Below are 20,341 nucleotides of genomic sequence, written 5' to 3'. Positions count from 1 at the left end.
CCCCTTTTCCGAAAGGGGCATGGTAATTTCAGAGATGGTAATAGGGAAATCCGCGGGGGATTTAAATATCCCCCGCGGCATTTAAATAAAAATGTCCGCCGCTTTTTTCCGGCTTTTAGAAAAGCCGAAAAAGAGCGTCTACACAGGCCCCGATCCTCCAGAAAAAGCGTCCTTTTCCGAAGGATCTTATTCCTACTTTGAAGTAGGAATAAGATCCTCCGGAAAAGGGCGCTTTTTCCGGAGGATCGGGGCCAGTGTAGACGCTCTTTTCCGGCTTTTCAAAAAGCCGGAAAAAAGCGGCGGACATTTTTATTTAAATGCCGCGGGGGATATTTAAATCCCCCGCGGATTTTCCTATTACCATCTCTGAAATTACCATGCCCCTTTCGGAAAAGGGGCCAGTGTAGACGTAGCCATATTGCTTTGAGGGCAGCCAGCCATGAACTTTCCTTGATAAGGGAAGTTAAAGAAATTCACAGTAACAGATATAAAATAGTTATCTACGGTTTCCATTTGTAATGTACTGGTTTTTTATTTCTAAAATTTCTAGGGGGCTGTGCCCTCTGCTTGCTACTCTCACCTCCCCCTCCCTCCCATTATCTGCCTTTGCTTTGCTGAGAGCCTGTTGACGCTGTGTATGAGAGAGACAATGAGAACTAACTCAGTTGGACTTCTAAGTCAAGTTGTCCTCTCTTGCTTGAGGCATTCTGGACATAACTAAACCTGTAACACTTCCCAAATTTTCATTCAGTTTTCTGTCAAAATTTTTGGTTCCAGTACATCTTGCTCATAACCTTCCTGTCACAATCTCTGCTCTTAGAGAGCCAGTCCAGAGGATTAATCTTTACCATAAAAAAACCCAAAATTATTACCCACTCTATATGTGAAAGAAAGCATAGAGTCAAATTGTTATGGTCAAACTTCCCCAAACAATGCCACTGATTTAGCATCTACCAGTTACTATGTGAGAGGCATTTTACCCACCATCTTCATAATGCCTCAAGGGAATATTAATACGCAACTCTCTTTTTAATGGAAACCAGCAACGAGACCACTACAGAAATATTTACACAGTATACCTTCCAGTTCAATTGGCATCCAGGGTCAAGATGAGCTGTTGGGATTCAGGAGAACAACTGATATACAAACTTTTAACAGTCAAGAAGAAATTGATGAGAACATTCAGAGGACAGAATTTTGCTTGGGAAGATATGGTCTCCACCAAGAAGTCAGGATCTGGTTCATAGTCTATTCTCTTCTGCATAAAAGCCTTAGAAGTAGGTAGGAAGCTGCCAGTCTAAGGAGTTAATATTCGGTAAGGGAGAACCCCACAGAGGTGGTTTTCTTTAAAGCTACAGATTTCTCAAAGCATGGCACTGTTACAATATCAGCATTTCCATTCCCCCTCCCCTTCAGGATCACTGATGTCATTTCAGGAAGTTAGTTTTTCAGCAAGTAAAGCTATACTAGCAGAAAAGGCTGAGGAAAGGATTTCATAAATCAAACTGGATTATTCTTTCTATAAGATGAACACTGGCACTAAACATTTCCACTGTTACAGAAAAATTGGAACAGGGGCTCTACAAAAAGAGAAAGACAAATTACATCACAGAGATTTTACCTATTATTCCAAAACTTGCAAACTGAAGACTGCCAAGAAAGCCGGAACACTGAAGCTACCAAAACAATATGAAATAAATTAAACCTCTAAGGAATTAAGCTAGTCTCAAACACGATAGGAAAAAAATTGATTCCCTCCCCACACACCATTCCGGACACATTCCAAAACTAAATACATGGACTGATGCTAATAATTTAGATATGCCTGAACAAATGTTGGCTCTTCCCAAGTATTAATCTGAAAGTCTTTCTGTATTGTGTATAAATAAACAATCTTAGTTGTTAATTCATGCAAAATACAGAAATGAACCTAGATTTATTATGTACTAGTGACTTTTCATCCACAGACAAAGAAAATTATATTCTCTCCCCTTCTCACTAACCCAAATGTAAATGGGCCTGGCTCTGTCAGGACCAGACTGGTCCCCAATGAGAGAATTTGCTAGAGCGGGGGGGGGGGGGGGGGTGGAGCAGGTAAGTTATCACCTGCTGCCTCACCAATCTTGCTGGGCTACTTGCCCAGCTGCTGCCAGCTCTCTTGGTAGCACAAGTTCTGGGTCCTGTCATGGGGCTCTGGCCCCAGCTGAACACGCATCTGGGGCAGCCACAGGGCTCAACACCATCCCCTTTGCTCCAAGGGCTGCCGAGGTGCCCCAGCCCCATACTTCTGAGGGGGTGCCAAAAGATTCCAGCTCCACGCTGGCTCTAACTTCAGCCCTGAGCTCTGAGGAGCTGCTGGAGGCTGCTGAGGAACTCTGGCCCAAGTCTCATGCTGTTCCCAGACAAGCTGCAGAACTTGTCCCAGCTCGCTCTCCTGCCCTTAGGCTCCCAGACTCTCTGGTCCATGAGCATCCATGGTCTTGATGGATGACAGATGTTTCTGAACCAGAGAATGCCAGTTTTTGGAGATACAACCTGTACTATGAAGAAAAGTCACTGAATTCTCTACTTTTGTAAGGAGACATCTACAATTGCGCCCTAGTTCAAACTAGGGATGCAAATGTAGGTGACCAAAATTGCGAATGAAGCGGGGATTTAAATATCCCGTGCTTCATTAGCATGATCTCACCGGCAAGTTACTCTGCTCAACAGCTGTTTCAAAAGTGAAAGTGCACACCGGGATGCGTTAGTTCGAACCAAACCCCTTGGTTCGAACTAATGTTACTCCTCATTTACTACTCAGAGGCAGCAGTACAGGGAGTGGAGAGAACAGGGGAGGTGACCGCAAAGCAGCCTTTTCCCTTTGGGAGCTCAGACCTCCCACAGACAGGGTCTGCTGCCAGCCCACACTACTGTCTCTGTATCAGAGGCAGCAGTGGAGGGCGACAGGCATCCGGTCTGCGCAGGGAGCTGGTTTGTAAACTGGCTCCCTTAGTGGACCAGATCCTTCCCGCCATCCTGCGCTGCTGCCCAGGAGCCCTAATCATGGACCACAACCACAATGTGCTGCCTACCTTCCTGACTATAGGTGGTTTCCAGAGATTCCCCAAGGAAGAGCGAGCTAATGGGGGCACTGCAATTAGGATGTGGTATTCTAAATGACCCATTTTTTCTTGTGCCTTATGTGATTAAAACAAAGAACACTGCTATCAGAATATTTGCAAAATCCAGAGAGCGTCCACATTGTGATGCAACAAAAGTCACAATACACACCTAGTTTTAGCTACAAAAAACAACAACAAAACCCACTTCTACCCTGGCGCAAGATTTTTGTCTCTCCTCCTCCCTTTATTGTTGACAATCATGTAGTGTACACAACAGTAGGATTTTGGTGATTATGACCTCCAGCTGATTCTCTCAATGCTTGATTAGCCACTCTGGCCAGAGCTTTGAACTCTGCTGCTCTGCAGACACATCAACAGAGGGTTCTCTCCCACCTTCAAACTGTAGGCACTTTAAAAAATCCATTTCCTGGTGTCTGGCTCATTGTGTAGTGGTCCTCCTGGCATCTTCTCACGTAACCAGGTGTTGGGTATCACTCAAAACGTTCTCCTGCTTGGAGTAATGCAGAGCTTTTGGACCTTACTGACAGAGAACTGGTGCAGTCACAGCTGCAAGTGACCCATAGGAACTGAGACATGTACATTTCTTGAGCCCTATGTGAGAAGGGGTTTGAGTGAGTCCTCCTACAATGCTAAGCCAAGACAAAGGAACTCCGGCAGGCGTACCAAAAGGTGAAGGAGGTTCCTGGGTGGGGACCCCAAACTTTCATCTTGAAAAGTTCCAGATGCTGCAACAGCATTCAAAAGACTGCACATAAAAAGCCATATTTAGTTCTATTATTACCAGCAACTTGAATTATTTGATTTCAAGCTACTTAAAAAGCTAAGTGATATACACCAACATTTTATATTTATCTAGGAAGGAGTACTGCAGAAAAAGATCTAGGGGTCATAGTGGACCACAAGCTAAATGAGCCAGTGTGACACTGTTGCAAAAAAAAAAAAAAAAAAAAAAAAAAAAACACGCAAACATGATACTGTGATGCATTAACAGGAGTGTTGTGAGCAAGACATGCAAAGTCATTCCTCCACTCTCCACTGATTAGGCCTCAATTGGAGTACTGTGTCCAGTTTTGAGCACCACATTTCAAGAAATATGTGGAGAAATTGGAGAAGGTCCAGAGAAGAGAAACTAAAATGATTAAAGGTATAGAAAGCATGAACTATGAGGCAAGGCTGAAGGAACAGAGCTAGTTTCGTTTGGAAAAGAGAAGAATGAAGAGACATGATAGCGGTTTTCAGGTATCTAAGTGTCATAGAGAGGCGGGGGGGAAAGGGGGGGCGGAAGGGGGGAATAATTGTTCTCTTCCTGATGATAGGACAACAAGCAATGGGCTTAAACTGCAGCAAAGGAAGTTTAAGTTGGACATTAGGAAAAACTTCTTATCAGGATGGTTAAACACTGGAATAAATAGCCTAGGGACATTGTGGAATCTCCATCACTGGAGGTATTTAAAAACAGGTTAGACAGACATTTCTCAGGGATGATCTTATACAATATAGGGCTTTTATTGTTTGAACTTAAGGAATTCGATAGGAACAACTTGTCAGCAAGAGAAAATTAAGATACCAATCTTGGTTGCCAACGCAGACCCTGCTCAAAGACAAGAGCTCAATTTCCGAAATCTTTTCCACGTTGAATAGAAGTAACACATTTTAGTGACCTTATGTTGAAACCAAGAACAATGTATTTGCAAATTCCATCTAAAATTCACTTCATCAATTTTTAGCTGCCTAACCAGAGCCAACAATCAACTCTTGAAGGAAAAGCTAGTCTTTCTGCAGTATGTGAGAAAAATGAAGTTAATTTCTACAACAGCTTTATCCACAGATCGAAGCTTCAGTTTTAATACTATTTTCTTAAGCATGTCTTAAGCAAACATTGCCATCCAGCCAAAATAGATTACTTATGATAGAATAGTGCTGAGAACATATTTAAGAACAGTCAGCAACAATACATAAAAACATACATCAGAAAACAGTTGTCCATCTTGTGGAGTACAAGGTGAAGCTACAGAAGCTGATGAAGTTGATTACGCTAACTCAAAACTAACTTTAAAAAGGTGCTAAGTTGCTTCAGTTTCATAGTACGTAATCACTGGAGATTTAGAACACCTGTAGTTATGCTTGTACTCATGGGTGAATGCATTTTCCTGTCCTGCTACCAAATGACTGAACACCAATGGGCTTTTTCAGACTGAATATCAAGTACCTTACAGTGGACATAACTCACCATGACTGATTCCAAGTGACCACTAAAATGTCTTTCCCTGTAAAGTAGAAAACTCCCTGGTCCTAGTCAATAAGGGTATTTCACTTTCCATAACAGAATTCCAGAAAAGGTAAACCACCCTTCTAGATCCAATTTATGTGTATCTGTTTATTGTTTGAAGACATAAAAGGAGCTGGATGACAAACTCTTTAAGACATGAGGGGTTTTAATCACCAAATGCAGTAAGCAATTTAGGTATCAAACAAACAAAGTGATTTTTCATTTAATTCCTTTCTAATATTAGTGGAATGGCCTTTATTAAAATAGTTTAAAAATGATCTGACGAAGTTCTGTAGATACAAAGAAACACTTATGTGGCATGAAATCACATAAGATAACCTGATCTGCCTTTCCCATTTTGATTATGAACACTTACGTGCACAGTTTTAAGAAAAGGCAGCCAATACTTAGGATTGGCCAAGGACTAGGTCACCAACAGCAGGGACTGCACTGGGTCTGGGACCAAACCCCGCAGCAGCTCTGCAATTTAAAATGCAGTAGGGCCGGGGGAGCAGGCTGCCCGGCTCCTACTGCCCTTTAAATTGCAGAGCCGCAGCAGGGTTTGGTCCCGGTGCGAGCCGGGACTGAGCCAGATGCCTTCCCCTATCCATTATTCAAGTAGTTGATAATTTTATTGACTGCTTGATTAGTAAAATAACCTCATTTTAACACCCCCTATTTTCTGTCTTCGGCACTGAACCAAGATAACACAAAAGCTGCCGAGAGACCTTGAAGAAAAAAAATTAATCTGTCCAAAAGTTTATTCTAAAATATCAAAAGGAATATACTGGCTTATAAACATGCACAAATGGTATATAGAAGTGCATTTAAGTAAATGCACTATCTTTGATTACACTGTCTGCCTAACTATTCCAACTAGGCAAGATGATTCTGAATGAGGTTATTTACTGGTTACATTTCTCTTACAAGTACAATAAAAACCTAAAATTTCTAGGTTCCAGAATATCCATGTAAACCAGAAATTAGAGCTGCTTGGTTAAACAATAGAACCTCAGAGTTATGGTTGTCCTTTCAAAGTTCAAAGACTGAACGTTGACTTAGTACAGCTTTGAAATTTTAAAAAGCAGTATTTTTCTTCTACATAGTAAGCAATTTCAATGAAAAAGCACAGAAATAGTTTCCTTATGTTTTTAAATTTTTGTAAACTTTCCCTCTTTTAGCAGTTTACATTTACAGCACTTTTGGGGGTGGGAGGTGAAGGAGGGAGCTGAGTATTTCTGCAGCTTCCTGATTGGATACTTCCAGTTCCAAAGAGGTCTGTGATTGACAGATCAATTTTTAATTGATGCTCTATTGTAGAAGCTCTCCCTGCCATAAAATTTATCACAGAAAAAAAAATGGAACATGCATTGAGAGGCACAAAGCCATAGGAAGTATATGGAAGAGACCTCAAGTTAGACAGTTTCTTCCCGCCAAAAACAGAAATTGTTTCTTAAACACACATTCATGCTCGTTATCGATAACTTAAGTGATAGGGCTTCCACTACTTCTGCTGAAATGCTCTGCCATAGAATTAAGATGATCTTTTAGGAAATTAATCCCGATGTTGAGCATAGCTTGCTCTTCATTCCAGCACTCATACTTATACTTCCATTTGCTACATCCTCCATGGTATTTCTACTCTTAACTACTTGGAAGTGTCATGTTCCTTCTAAGAAATCAAAGTCAATTTACATATTAAGCCCTTCTTTTAAATAAACCCTTCAGATCAAGGTTTCCTGTGAGTCCACGTGGGCACAGCCCTTTTCTGAGCCCCCCCAAAGGTTCAGAGCTCCCTGACCAGGCAGGAAGCTTTGCTCATCGCCTGAGGAAGGGGGGGGGGGGGGGAGAAGGAAGGGGCACTCACCCTCTCAGAGGAGAAGCAGCAGCAGCTGCTGCTGCCTGCTATAAATGGAGAAATTGGCTCCAGCTTCTACTCTAGGCTGGGCAAAAAATGACCTGCTGGCCAGATCCAACTGCAAGAGCTTGAGCCGGCTCCCTGTCTGCCCCATATCTGTTAGGCACGCCAGAAAGCTGGGTACAGGGCCACATGTGTTTGTGAACTCAGAGCCTGGAGCTTCTCATGCTGCCCCCCACCTCTCAGTAGCTCCCACTGGCCAATTTCAGCCAATAGCAACTGCCTGTTTGCGGGATATGTGCCCCTCCTCCCTCAGGCTCAGAGCATTTAGTTTAGAGCAGTAAACATGGCTCCTGCAACTCCCCTGAGCTTGTATGTACGTGGAAGGCAGGGACCGTGGCTAAGGAATCTCCTGGGCTGCTGGCTGGGAAAGGTCTGGTAAGGTCTCCCAGCCACAGCGGGCCTCTCATATCCCATCTCCTCCCTCCCCAACCTTCTGCCCTCCTGCCCCATGTAACCCAAACCTTCTGCACCCCTGCTCCAGCCCCATTACACCTTCCCAGACACTGCATCCCCTCCTATACCCCATCTCAGGTCACAACCCCCTTTCAAACCTTGCACCCCAATCTGCTATTCCTGGTCACAGCCCAAATCTTTACACTCTCTCCTGCACCCCTGCCCCAAGTCACAACCTCCTCCCAGACCCTGTACCACCTTCTCACCCCAGTTTGTTGCCCCAGGTCATGATCCTCTACTTCACCCAACCTCCCTCCCAGACCCCCGCACCTCCTCCATTAATAGAAGAGTGAGGCCCTCGACCATTTACCAAATTCTTGGAGTACCCCCCCCCCATCAAAAATTATTGCACACCCCTGTGTTAATGTTAATGGCTTACAGAAAGAAAAACAGAATTTTTGTGAGTGTTGCACATATCTAAAACGCTGATCAGGATTTTTTTAAAAAAAATCCTGTGTTACTAATTAATACATGGTAAACTGTACTGCATTAAGGCCAGATCTTTGCTATCTGGCAGAGGTCTGGATCTTGAGTCAGAAGTAGCAACTACTAAGTGTGATGCTAGCTATTTTGTAGGATGAAACCTTATTTGCAAGATCTTTGAAATATGCATCTGTCTATTAGAAAGAACAATGATACTCCAAGGTCTCAGAGGGGTAGCCATGTTAGTCTGTAACTAGAAAAAGCTTTAACAAAAAAAACAACACACCCCCAATGGTCCTGTAGCACCTTAGAGACTACAATACGCGCGCGCGCGCGCACGCACGCACACACACACGGCTCGACAAACCACTGCTGGTCGCTCTGTTCACCGGCGCTGCAGGGCTGGCAAGTAGATCTCACCGCAGATTGTCGAGCCCTGTATATTATATACATATATACATATACAAGGCTCTCCAAGAGGCAGCAAGCCCCACTCGCCAGCCACGTGGTTCTGCAAGCTGCGCATGCGCAGATCGCATGGTGCCGGCTGTGCCAGCTTGTAATCTACTCACCACAGGTGATTAGATTACATGATTTGTCGAGCCGTGTGTGTGCGCATATATATATATAAAAATCATGAGCTTTCGTGGGCAGAACCCTTTTTTCAGCCAAGGGTAATGTTAATTTTATTTAATATGAAATAAAATAAAAAGAATCATAAGCACTGCTCCTTGTTAATTTTAGCTATTTTAATATATTTTCTTTCACACCTATGGACTACTGAAAAAATATATTTATTTCTATTGTTTGTACTGGTGGTTGCACATCCACGCACCACCTCAATATTGGTGTAGCACGTAAGAAATGTCAAACCTCCCAAAAGAAAAAAATTCAACCTGCCCAAGAATGAAAAAAATCTTAGAGGGAACACTGCTTCAGATGTTGGCCATTTAAAACATTTTCAACTCCTTCAATTCAATGTTTTGTGATATGATCCCAAAGCATGTTTAAACCATAGGCAGGAATCTGGTGCCTACTCTCATGGGGTCTTGCAAGGACATAAAAGTCTAACTATGGTCTCATTCCAAAATTCTGTTTCTAACCCCCAACAGTTGAAGGAATTGCTGAAGTCTTTACCCAAATAACTGATATAGCTGCCTGCCTGAAAGTCTGTCAGAAGTATTAATCTACATTGAAGTTGCACGAATTTAACTATAGATCTTTAAAGTCAATTAGATAAACTAGTGTAAAATATGTGAAGCTCTCAATGTATGCCAATTCCCAATCTAATTAAGCCACATTAAGCTACTCAAGCAAAAAATAAGTGGCTACACAAGGGTTTGCACCAGTTTAAAATAGGGATTAACATGGTGGTTAATCAGTTAACTGGTTAATCAAAATGTTTAAACTTTTGGTATTTTCTACAAAATGTATAATCTTGTTGTAACTTCAGTCTGCAAAGTATCTGAAACACTTATATTTACATCATTATCAAGAGCTACCATGCAATTCACTTTACTGGACTCCCCTCTGACATTTCAATATTAAAATCTCCAGGATTAAGTAAGTTTCTTTATGTTCACAAGAATCTTACAACAGGTCTTGCTGATGTTTGCAGAAGTGGTAGTTCAAGTGAAACTCCTGAAGAAATAATATTTTTTTTCCTCATTAGGAAAGGCCAAATAAGACACCATTTTAGCTTATGAAGTTTAATTGCAGTGGAGACATGCTAACACCAGGCAGCAGGTTAGGGCTGGCCCCAAAGAAAGCTAAGGGGAGGAATGGGGAAATACACCACCACCACAGACCCTGCTCCGCCCCATCCTTCCTTTTCAGAAGCCCCCTTCCCTTGAGCAATGTGAATTGGGAGATGACCACTAGAGAAGTTAGATAGTGTGCAACTGAATAGTTACATAACTGAATACAATTTTAACAGTTACATAGCTATTCGATAGTCCCTGGGGGCAGGCCACTGCCCTCTGGTCCCACTCCTAGAGAGCCCCCTGCCACTCCCCACTGCTGCCTCTGATACAGGGGCAGCAGCAGCCCCTGTCCAAGGGGCTCCTGAGGAGCCTCCGTCCGTGGGGAGCTTAGACCCCCTACCGACTGGGATTGCTGCCACAGAACAGCTTCCCCTGCCCCTCCATGCTGCTTCCAATGGAGGCAGCAGAGCAGGGGTGGGGTGAGGGAGCAGGTGAATCTGGTGCTTATGGGGAGCTGCCTTAAATGTCAGCTTCCTACAGGTACTGGCTCACACCTCCCCGTCTTGCTGCCTCTGATACAGAGGAAGGAGAGAGAGCGAGAGAGAGAGAGTATGAGTAAATGCATGTAGTTGACAGGATTACTCAGTAAGCCTAGGCTTATCAGTTAATCATGTAGCCATCTACATGCTGACAATCCTAATTACCACAGGGCCTGGTGCTGGGTGGCAGGAACCAGAGTGACATGGCAGCCTGCACTATTCCATCCTAGCCCACCCCACCCTGCTTCCCCAGGAGTGCAGAGGACCCTGAGCCCTGCTGCCATCCCATGCCAGGCCCTCCAGGCAATCCTCCAGGCGGTCCTGAGCCCCAAACTGTCCTATGTATGTGACAGCTGTGGGTTTCTTAATAAACATATTAAAATAGTGTTAATAGCTAATGATATTTCCTGCTCCTGAACTCTCCCTTCTTAACTCCCACTTACCCTTTCTAGAGGATCATAACCCAGTTCAGGAAACTCTGTTGCATAGTGTTACCTTTTTTCATTTCCATCTCTTTGATGGAAGTAAAACAAGAGAAGAAAATTCTTCTTTAATTAGTTAACTGGTTAAACTTTGTTTAACCAGTTAACCAATTAAATGGGGGGAGGGTGGCACCTTGCAGCCAGGCTGGCGCACCCTTTCCAGGGCATGTCAGATTGGGCATGGAGCAGCCCCCGTATGTCCTTTATCTATATGCTAACGCTTGCCTGCTCCCATGTCCAGCCAAAACCCACAGAACTTGCATAGGGAGGAGTCTGCAGACCTAGAAGTCGGGTTATTGGGGGAAAGCTCATAGGAGTGGCAGCATACCGAGCTAATTCCTTCCCTCCCACCAGGCAAAGCCCATGGGCTGGATCCAACCCCAGCCTGCCTCAAGGTTTGAGGCTCCTCTCCCTTACAGGGAGTGCCAGTGCGAGCTCCTTGATGCAAGGGACGGCCCAGCCCAGAGCCTCACAAGCCAGACCCAGGCAAGCTGCAGGCTGCTGTAGGTTCACCACCCCCGCTTTAAATCAATTTACCCTATAAGAAACTTATGTACAATCTGAAGTAGGGATATCAATGTGTAGTCGACTACATGATTAACCAATAAACTTGAGCTTATCGGTTAACTCTGTTGAATACATGTATTCCCTCCTCCCCCAATACTGAGATTAGTATCAGAGACAGCATGGTGCTACCAGAAGCTGGCATTTAAGCAGGCTACCCATGAGCACCAGAACCTTGCAGCTGCCCCAGTCCCCAGCTCCCCTCCCCCTCCTGCAGGGTCTGCATGGGAGGTAGAGTGCATGGCTGGGGGAGAAAGGGTAAGGGACAAGGGAAGGTGGAGGAGCAGGCTGGGGTTGGATAGGGTGTGTGGCATGAGGGTGGTCTCAGTGAAGGGGGTGAGTGGGAGGGTGCATGGGTCTGGGAATGAGGGAAAAGGGGGCCCCTTGCTTGCTTTCAGCCCTGCATGAGTCCCAGACATGGCCTCCTGCTGCTCCCATTGGCTGGATTCCAGCCGATGGAGCAGCAGGAAAAGCCTCCAGGCAGCATATCTAGGCACTGCCGTTCCCCCAACTCGGGAAAGGGAAGCAGCAGTATGCAAAGCCACTTCTCACTCTGGTTTTTTTCCTGCAAGACAGATCTGGAGAGGAGACTTGGGACTTCCCCCACCCTCCTTGCAGGAAGATGGCCCTGGCATCCAATCTTGCTGGGGACTGCAAGGCTGGAGTGCCACAGCAGGGTGCCTGAGCTCGAGCTGCAAAAGAGCCATATTTGGTTCAGGAGTATAGGTTGCTGACATCTGACCTAGTGTGCCCTTATAAAACAGTATTTTTTTAAAATCACCCAACCCTGATTTTAAAAACTGCTCGTGATAAAGATTATCACAACATTAGTAAACTGTTTCAAAAACTAAATCACAGCCACTTAATGTATGCCTCATTTCCCGTTTTAATTGGTCTATTTATCTATTTCATTTCCAGCTAATGTATTTTGATCATGTTACAACTTTGCATACGAGACTGAAGAGAACTTTATCAAGTTTGCACCCCATATAGGTACTTACAAACTCTGATCAAGTCACCTTTTAATCTTTTCTTTAAGATAATATAAAAAGCTTCTTCATCACATAAAGCATGTTTTCTCCTAATCCTACCATCATTCTTATGGCTCTTCTAATAGCCCCTTTAGTTTAACAATATCTTTAATCATTTTACTGATCAAATGATTGCGCCTCCTGATGCATTTTATAAAAACTGGTAGTCACCATGTTAGTCTGGTAAGGAATTCTTGTCATCTTTCACACCACAAACTTTGAAGGGGAAGGACGAATGACAGTCAGGGAACAGTATATAAAAAAAAAAAACCTAAGTACCTGATCCCCACAACTAACTCAAAGCAGCTACAGTTGGAAAGATTAAAAAAAATTAATAGAAAGGCATGAAACAAGGAACATGAGCAATTCAAAAGTTAGACATTTTTAAATGTAAAGATAGTTTCAGTAGTCTCCACGTTATTATATCAATTTATTTGTAATTTAAAAATCTTTTCCTTGTTATATGAAGAGGCCCAAACAAACTAAGGACAAGTGCTACCTAATACAGAATATACACAAGTTAACACACAACAGTGAACCTGAGAGAAGTATTATCATTTTGATATGTCCCTTGAAGGGTGAAGTACTAAGGATATTGAAGCTGGCAAAGCAAACAAACAAAAAAAACAAACCTCACTAATGTGGACCCTGATGAGGACACTCCCCACATTCCCCTCACACACCAGAGCCTAGAGAGGCCCAGGCTAGTAGATTTTGTGCATTCCATAACCATGGCAGGACAGTGGGAGGGGTGGGGCAGAGACCTGGAGTGCCAGCGACAGCACTCCAATGCTGGGGTGGGGGGCTCTGAACCTCAGGGGCTGGACCCAGGCAAACTGGGGCTGCATCCAGTACCCAGGCCTTAGTCCAGGGTGGGGAACCTACTATATTGTGAAAAATATCCATTCCCTTCTTCTTTTCACACAAAAAGGCATAATAGCTAAGAATCAATATTGCTTTCAGTAGGACACAAGCAGTAATCAGTATGGGTATGTCTACACTAGCTCTTTAGTTCAAGCTAGGTATGGTAATGAGGGCAAGCGGAGTTGCAAATGAAGCCTGGGATTTAAATATCCCAGGCTTTATTTTCATGTTCTCGGGTGCCGCCATTTTTAAATCCCCCTTAGTCTGAACTCCGGGCCCGCGGCTACACGTGACACGGAGTAGGTAGTTCGAATTAAAGATCCTAATTCGAACTGCCGTTACTCCTCATGGAATGAAGAGTAATGGCAGTTCAAATTAGGATCTTTAATTCGAACTACCTACTCCGTGTCGCGTGTAGCCACGGGCACGGAGTTCGGACTAAGGGGGATTTAAAAATGGCGGCGCCCGGGAACATGAAAATGAAGCCCGGGATATTTAAATCCCAGGCTTCATTTGCAACTCCGCTTGCCCTCATTACCCTACCTAGCTTGAACTAACGAGCTAGTGTAGACGTACCCTAGGTTCTCAGCCACCACTGTACAGTTTGTTTTTTTAAACACTGTGCTACACCACACTTCAATTACTTCTCAAAAGAAGCACAACTTTCCACAGTGTAATATTTTTAGAAACCTGAAAAACTGCAGCCATTGTAGATGCACTGGATGATTTTGCATGCAACTGTGTTCATGGCATGGTCAAAGCTCTAGCATGTGCAAGTTTAATACTACATTTAAATATATTCATGAAAGTAGAAGTTGTGGATTTGTTAACTTTACCTTTAAAACAAATAGAGAATTTTAGAATCAGTTACACAGAAATCAAACTCATGGCCACTGAGTCTGAGGAAATCTTCAAAAGCACTCCATTGACTTGTGCTCCCAAATCACTTCTGAAAATTCCAGTTTTAGTCATTCAACACTACCCAACAGAGCAATCAAGTAATTCAACCAGCTTTGCTGGAAGTTCTCTCAAGGTGTGGTGAACAAATGACATTCACATTGCAAGTTTTCTGCCAAAGCCATATGGTAACTGTGCCAAACTTATGTTTCAGTCATTGTTCTCTTGCCTGAAGGATTAAATCCCTGTTACCTATGAAACTTCATCAAGATTATCCTGTTTTTAGTTCTATCTTCTGCTTTTAGGACAATTAGAATGTCTTATTATTCAGTTGCGACAGCTTAGTGCCCACTGACATGAGTTGTATGTGAATAGCATGCAAGAGATCAAGTACATTTAAAATGAAATTAATAATTACAAAAACACCTTCAACAAAAGTATTGCAGTGGAGATAAGAGGTGGGTTTTCAAAAACTTTAATCAAAAGAGGAGAGCTGGAGCACTCCATTAGGGGAGAAAAAGGAATTTCAGACTCAGTGTTACAACATTTTAGTTAACTAAATACAGTAGAACCTCACAGTTATGAGCATTTTAGGAATAGAATGGGAATGAGCACCTTGTTTGTAACTGAACAGAACATTATTGTTCTTTCAGAAGTTTGCACATGAACACTGACTTAATACAGCTTTGAAACTTTACTACGCAGAAGAAAAATGCCGCTTTTAACCATCTTAATTTAAATGAAAAAAAAAAAGGAGAAAATTTTATTACTTTCACTTTTTTAAACTTTTTTTTAAAATCTATGATTAACATAGAAGTGTATTTTTGTTTATTTGCTTGCTTGCTTGTTTGTTTGTTTTGGTCATTGCTGCTGCCTAATTGCATACTTCCAGTTCCAAATGATGTGCATGGTTGACTGGTCAGAGTAATTCAGGGTTACAAACATCAGAGATTCTACTGTATCATGCAAAATACTGCTAAAACTCTTTATAAATGCAGATTTCTAAAACAGCACAACTTTTAGAAATGTTTATGCTGCATTGACAGTGATAAAGCTTACTTGTTAGTTACATAACCAAGTAAAAACAGCCACCTACTGCACCCAACATATCTACCCTTTTTAGATCAGAGTTTAGTGACTGACAAGGAACCCTTCCATATTATTTGCAAGCCGTTCTTACATTTATCATACAATAGAGAAGTTTTGTACTTAAGTGATAATCTTTCAGATACCTTACCAGAGTAGGAACTTAATATTCCTGGAAACCAATTTATTTCAAAGTTATTCTGAAATTTGATTTAAAAGTTATCATGTGCTGAAGAAGGCTAAACAGAGTAAGTGACAAGGAGTCCTGTAGCATCTTATAGACTAACAGATGTATTGGAGCACAAGATTTCATGGGCAAAGACCCACTCTGTCAGATGCACGTGAAGACAAAGTGGGTCTTTGCCAACGAAAGCTTATGCTCCAATACATCTGTTAGCCTATAAGGTGCTACAGGACTCCTTGTCGCTTTTGCAGATCCAGACTAACAAGGCTACCCCTCTGATACTAAACAGAATAGTCTCTTTTACTTCTTATTGAAAACGCTGGGAAGTTTATTCTTTATAGTGGCAGTTTCAATCTTTCAGTTGCTGACTCATGGAACAAAGTAGCAGAATGAAGAAGGTAACCAAGAAGAAGTGGGGTAGAACTGCAGATGGTACTGGGAGGAAAAGCAGCAGTATCATAACTAGCAGTGAAAACTCATAATGAACCTCCCCCCCACCCCCCACAGGAAGTTGTGCATCAGTGTCTTTGCTGATGACAGGGAACAGGAAAAGCATGTGACTTTGTATGTTCTGTCTTCACTACTTCCTGCAGATTTTAGGGGCAAATTAAACCAGGCAGTTGCCAATCAGACCCCAGATGAGAGCAGAGGGAGCAGGTCCAGTCAAACAGATACTCAAATACTCTTTGTGAACACTACACATTTGCATTAGCACTGCTACATCTGTTACTAAGCACCAATTACCTTAACTATGTAACTTCAGTATAGACAAGACCCCAAAAGAGCTGGCTCACTGTTCACATCTCATTCAGTTCCAGAGCCATTAGGCCACTTATCACAAAACCTCTTGAGAATGCCATTTGACAGGAAGTAAAGGGGTAAAGCCTCAAAGTCTGGAGGGTTGGTTGTGCGTACCAATCTCAACATGCTGGTGGCTAGACTTCATCACAGAAAAGGAGAGATGGTGTGAGGGAGCTCCATGGTAAAATATTGGCAGCACATCACTAAATCTAATTAGAATTTTGTCACAGGAAATGAGAATTACTCTAAACCTGTGGTTTATGAGTCATGCTATTAAAAAAAAGTTTTACCAAAATTTTAACCATGTCTGAAACATTAACAGGTTTTTAAAGAAATGAAATATCCTCTAAGAGTGTTAAGGAAAAATAATTGGTTTGACCCATTTACCAGGTTGTTTCATATACAACTTTGCAAGACGGCTTACAATTGTTAACTCATATTTTTAATTCAAAAAACTAGGTGGCAGCATATATTGGAATGTGTATCTCCACACAACCCAGAAAGATGTCCCCCCCCCTTGTCAAATGAGTTAGAATTCTTGGCTTGAATTTGCTTCTCAATAACTACTGAAAAAGACAACTAGTCTCCTGATCACCTGGATAAATCTGAAACACATTTATTTTATGAACTTGCTATCACCTCTTCCTAAGATACCACCTGAAATGCTGTTTTATCATTATACTGGTGATAAAGTAATTCAAGATTATTTATTGCTTCCAGCTGTATTGCACATCTAACTTTCTGCAGCCAGAACTTTAATTGATCCTCTGGAATAGGGTGCTGCATATTCTTCACGGCTGACACAGATTCAGCACCCACTGTATTGCAGCATATTTGTACTATTATGATCATCTAGATGACTAGGGTACAGTAAAAAAAATACAAACATTGCTGTACTATTATATATTCATCTGCAGTACTTCTTTCAAGCTTAAATCATTGGTAGTTTTGCATTATTCTACAACCATTGCATCTCTATTGTAATAGGCAGTCTGAGAAGTATATTTGCAAGTGCCGAATGCCTGCTTTTCTACAGATTTAATACTTGACTCTTAAGGTTTTATATTTTATACAGTATATTTTTACTTCAAGACCTCTTATGAAATTATTCATGTTATACAAATCTCCTCTTGACCTAAGGTAACAGAATTTTGTGACCACCACCCAAATGAGCACTCCAAAGCCGGTCATTCAGATATTACACTGGTTAACCTGGATGGTTACAAAAGCGTTATTAACCAGGAACCACAAAAGGAAGAAGCATCCTTGTTTTTCCTTCCAACCCTGTTATGCTCAACTATCTGCTGTACTTACACAATGGTGCACACAATCTCGAGCTCAAATCCTTCCGTAGCCCCCATAATTACAGGAGTGATCCATATTGATCTTCCCTCTCACTGCATCCTCCTTTCCCACACTTCATTACAACTAACTATCCCTGCTTCCCTCAGTAGAGTGGTGCAATGGCTTATCCCACACCCCAGCAGAGTGTTGCACACAGATCTCCCACACCCAAACCTATGTATCTCAACAGAGCTAAGAACAGATGCTTTATATGTCACTTCCAAAGGACTGCAAGATGTATCCCCAGATCCCCCACTCACCAGCACAGTGGTGCAGATGGATCGGAGCTCAGACTCTACCTTCTCCCGATAGTCCTTGACAAGCTGCATCTTCTTGTCATTGGTGTCTGTTTTCTGCTCAATGCTAGAGATGACCCTCCAGGCAGAGCGCCGTCCCCCCACTACGTTCTTGTAGGCTACCGAGAGCAGATTGCGTTCCTCATTGGATAACTCTGCACCCTGTTCGGTTACTGCCTTCATGCAGGTAGCCATATCATCATAGCGTTCGGCCTGTTCAGCCAGCTTGGCTTTCTGGATCATCTCGGTCTTCTCCATGGTGGCTGGCAGTGGGGAAAGGGCAGCAAGGCAGAAGGAGAAGCTGATGCTGTCACACTGTCAAAAGGAGAAGGCACCTCAAAACCTGCCAGAGGGGAAACAGATTAGCCATGACTCTGGGAGCCAAAAACTACAGGACACCACACTCTGTCCTTCTCCAAGACTCAGAAGACATCAAGCCAATCATCATTCTATTAATCAAGAATCACAGACCATAAAGGATCTCCACCACTACACCACCTCAAAAGCTATCTTGGAATGAAGAACCTTAGGCTTATATAGCCAGCCCATTTCACAGGGAACTGGTCACAGGACAAGTGCTCCAGGGTCTCTACAGAAGGTTAATAACCCAGAAACCATGACAGGGGAAAAGATAACTCAATCCCTCCCCACTGGAGCACAATCTACAGAGCAGATGGTGGGAAAAGGCACTCCAGTCTCTTCAGAGTGGCTTTTGTTTCCACCTCCACTTTCCTCCCTCTCACTCCTGTGTGCACTAGCCAGGCTTGCAGCCCGGGAATACTAAAAAAAATTAGAGGGGGAGGAGAAGAAATAGACGGCTGGAAGCCATTAACCTAAAGGGGCTATCTCCAGGAGCCCTGCCTAAACGCTTCCCTCTACGCCTTGTTTCAGAGAGATTTGCCTTAAACATGGGTACCGTGGGGAATGGGGCTAGTAGAATAACCACCGACCGAAGGGCAGAGACAGGAGGACGAACAGGATGAGACTGCCCCAGAGGACACGGGAAGGAGAAGACAGGTATCTAGCGCGCGTCTGGGGACACAATGGCCCCGGAACAAGAGGATCCGAGGACGGCATGGCAGTTCATGCTCCCGCGGGGCAAGCGGGGCCCCCGCTGCTGGCAGAGATGGGGGGGTGCCCCGAGATAAGGAGACACAATAGGGGAATCTTTGTCCCTTGGCGAAGGAGGCGGCGCGGGAGCAGGCCGGGCGCTCACAGGGATCCGCGTCCCCAGCGCAAGGCCGGGGAAGAGGCAGCACTGGGAAACCACTGCCCGAACCTCCCCGGCAGGGCGGCGAGTCTCGATCCCTCGGGGGAGGGCGGGGACGCCGGAGTCCCATCCCCTTGGGTGGTGCGGCGGGCAGGACTCGCTCAGCCCGGGTGGGTGGGGTCTGCAGGCTGAGCCCGGAGCGGGCGGGGGAGAGGCAGCTCCACGCCTTAGGCCGGGCCCGGCCGTTCTGCCGGGGAGAACGGCGCTCGGCAGCTCTCTGCAGGGCAGGGCGTGGCCCGTGCCCAGGGGAAAGCGCTGCGTCCCGGGGCGCCGCCGGGTGCGAAATGGCGGCGGCGCTGGCGGCATCTCCCGCTTCCCGGCGCCGCCGGAGACTCCGCGCCGCGCTCACAAAATGGAGGACGCGGCGACCTTTCTCATTCCCGTGGCCGATCTCGGTCCCGCTCACCTGGGTCCGTTCCGCAAGGCCGGGCCGGCTCACGCCGCTGGATCGGGTGCGCTCCGCTCGGGGCTGGGGCGAGGAGAAAGAGCCGCTCCTATCTCAGGCGAGAGCCAGCGCTAAAGGGCGTTGGCACAGGCAACCCTACCCGCTGCTAGACCCGCGCTCCTACGGCCAATCCGAACGCCTGCTCCTAGCCGGGACCCGCCCTTCGCGTGCGATTAGCCAATCCAGACGTAGCGCGCCGTCGCGGGGGTGGGCACAATCAGGGCGCAAGCTCGGTTGGTCCGTGGGCTGCGGCTGGGGCCACGGGGTTTCCTCCAATTAGATCCAGGGTGAGCTAACGTCACTGTAACTATGGTAATACTGCTACACCCCCCCCCCTCCTCCCTTCCACGCCCTGCCCTAGCACTGGAAGCTTAGTCTGGGCGCGGCACGAGACAGTGCGGAGGTGCGGCTGGGCGGCTCGTGCTGCTGCGGCTGGGCGGGGCAGAGGGGGACTCCGGGTTCGGAGAGCGGGTGGCAGCGCGGGGCGATGGAGGGCGGGCGTTGTAGGGAGGGAGCGTGCACTGCTAGAGGGGAGGTGCAGAATGGACGCTGAGGGATCACTGGGGATTGATGGGGTCGGTGCGGGCTCCATGCGGCGCTGCCCCACCCCTCCCCTTTCCCCCCCTCTTTGCTGCCTGCCTCTA

The 20,341-nt window shown here is 44.7% G+C and overlaps 1 protein-coding gene and 1 long non-coding RNA gene across 3 annotated transcripts in view; both read right to left on the bottom strand.

Moving 5' to 3' along the window:
• The window catches only part of YWHAQ (tyrosine 3-monooxygenase/tryptophan 5-monooxygenase activation protein theta), a 36,967-nt gene extending 17,153 nt beyond the window's left edge, over positions 1 to 19,814 (bottom strand). Inside the window, exons 1-2 of one of the 2 annotated variants that reach the window (XM_006123610.4) lie at positions 19,659 to 19,814; positions 17,947 to 18,325 (exon numbers count right to left, since the gene is read on the bottom strand). In XM_006123610.4, the coding sequence (XP_006123672.1) occupies positions 17,947 to 18,240 (294 nt within the window). In that variant the 5' untranslated portion in view covers positions 18,241 to 18,325; positions 19,659 to 19,814. The remainder of the gene's footprint in view (positions 1 to 17,946; positions 18,326 to 19,658) is intronic. The other variant, XM_006123611.4, reaches the window with a different exon arrangement.
• Positions 4,060 to 17,940, bottom strand: LOC142827775 (uncharacterized). Its single transcript, XR_012902524.1, has 2 exons — positions 13,947 to 17,940; positions 4,060 to 13,505 (listed from the first exon to the last, which is right to left on the bottom strand). It is a non-coding gene; the product is annotated as an uncharacterized LOC142827775 (long non-coding RNA).
• Positions 19,815 to 20,341: the final 527 nt, after the last annotated feature.

This window comes from Pelodiscus sinensis, chromosome 3 (genome assembly GCF_049634645.1).
Source record: "Pelodiscus sinensis isolate JC-2024 chromosome 3, ASM4963464v1, whole genome shotgun sequence".
NCBI lineage: Eukaryota > Metazoa > Chordata > Testudines > Trionychidae > Pelodiscus > Pelodiscus sinensis.
Note: the sequence above shows the minus strand (reverse complement) of the source record. Positions and strands in the feature narration are given on the sequence as shown.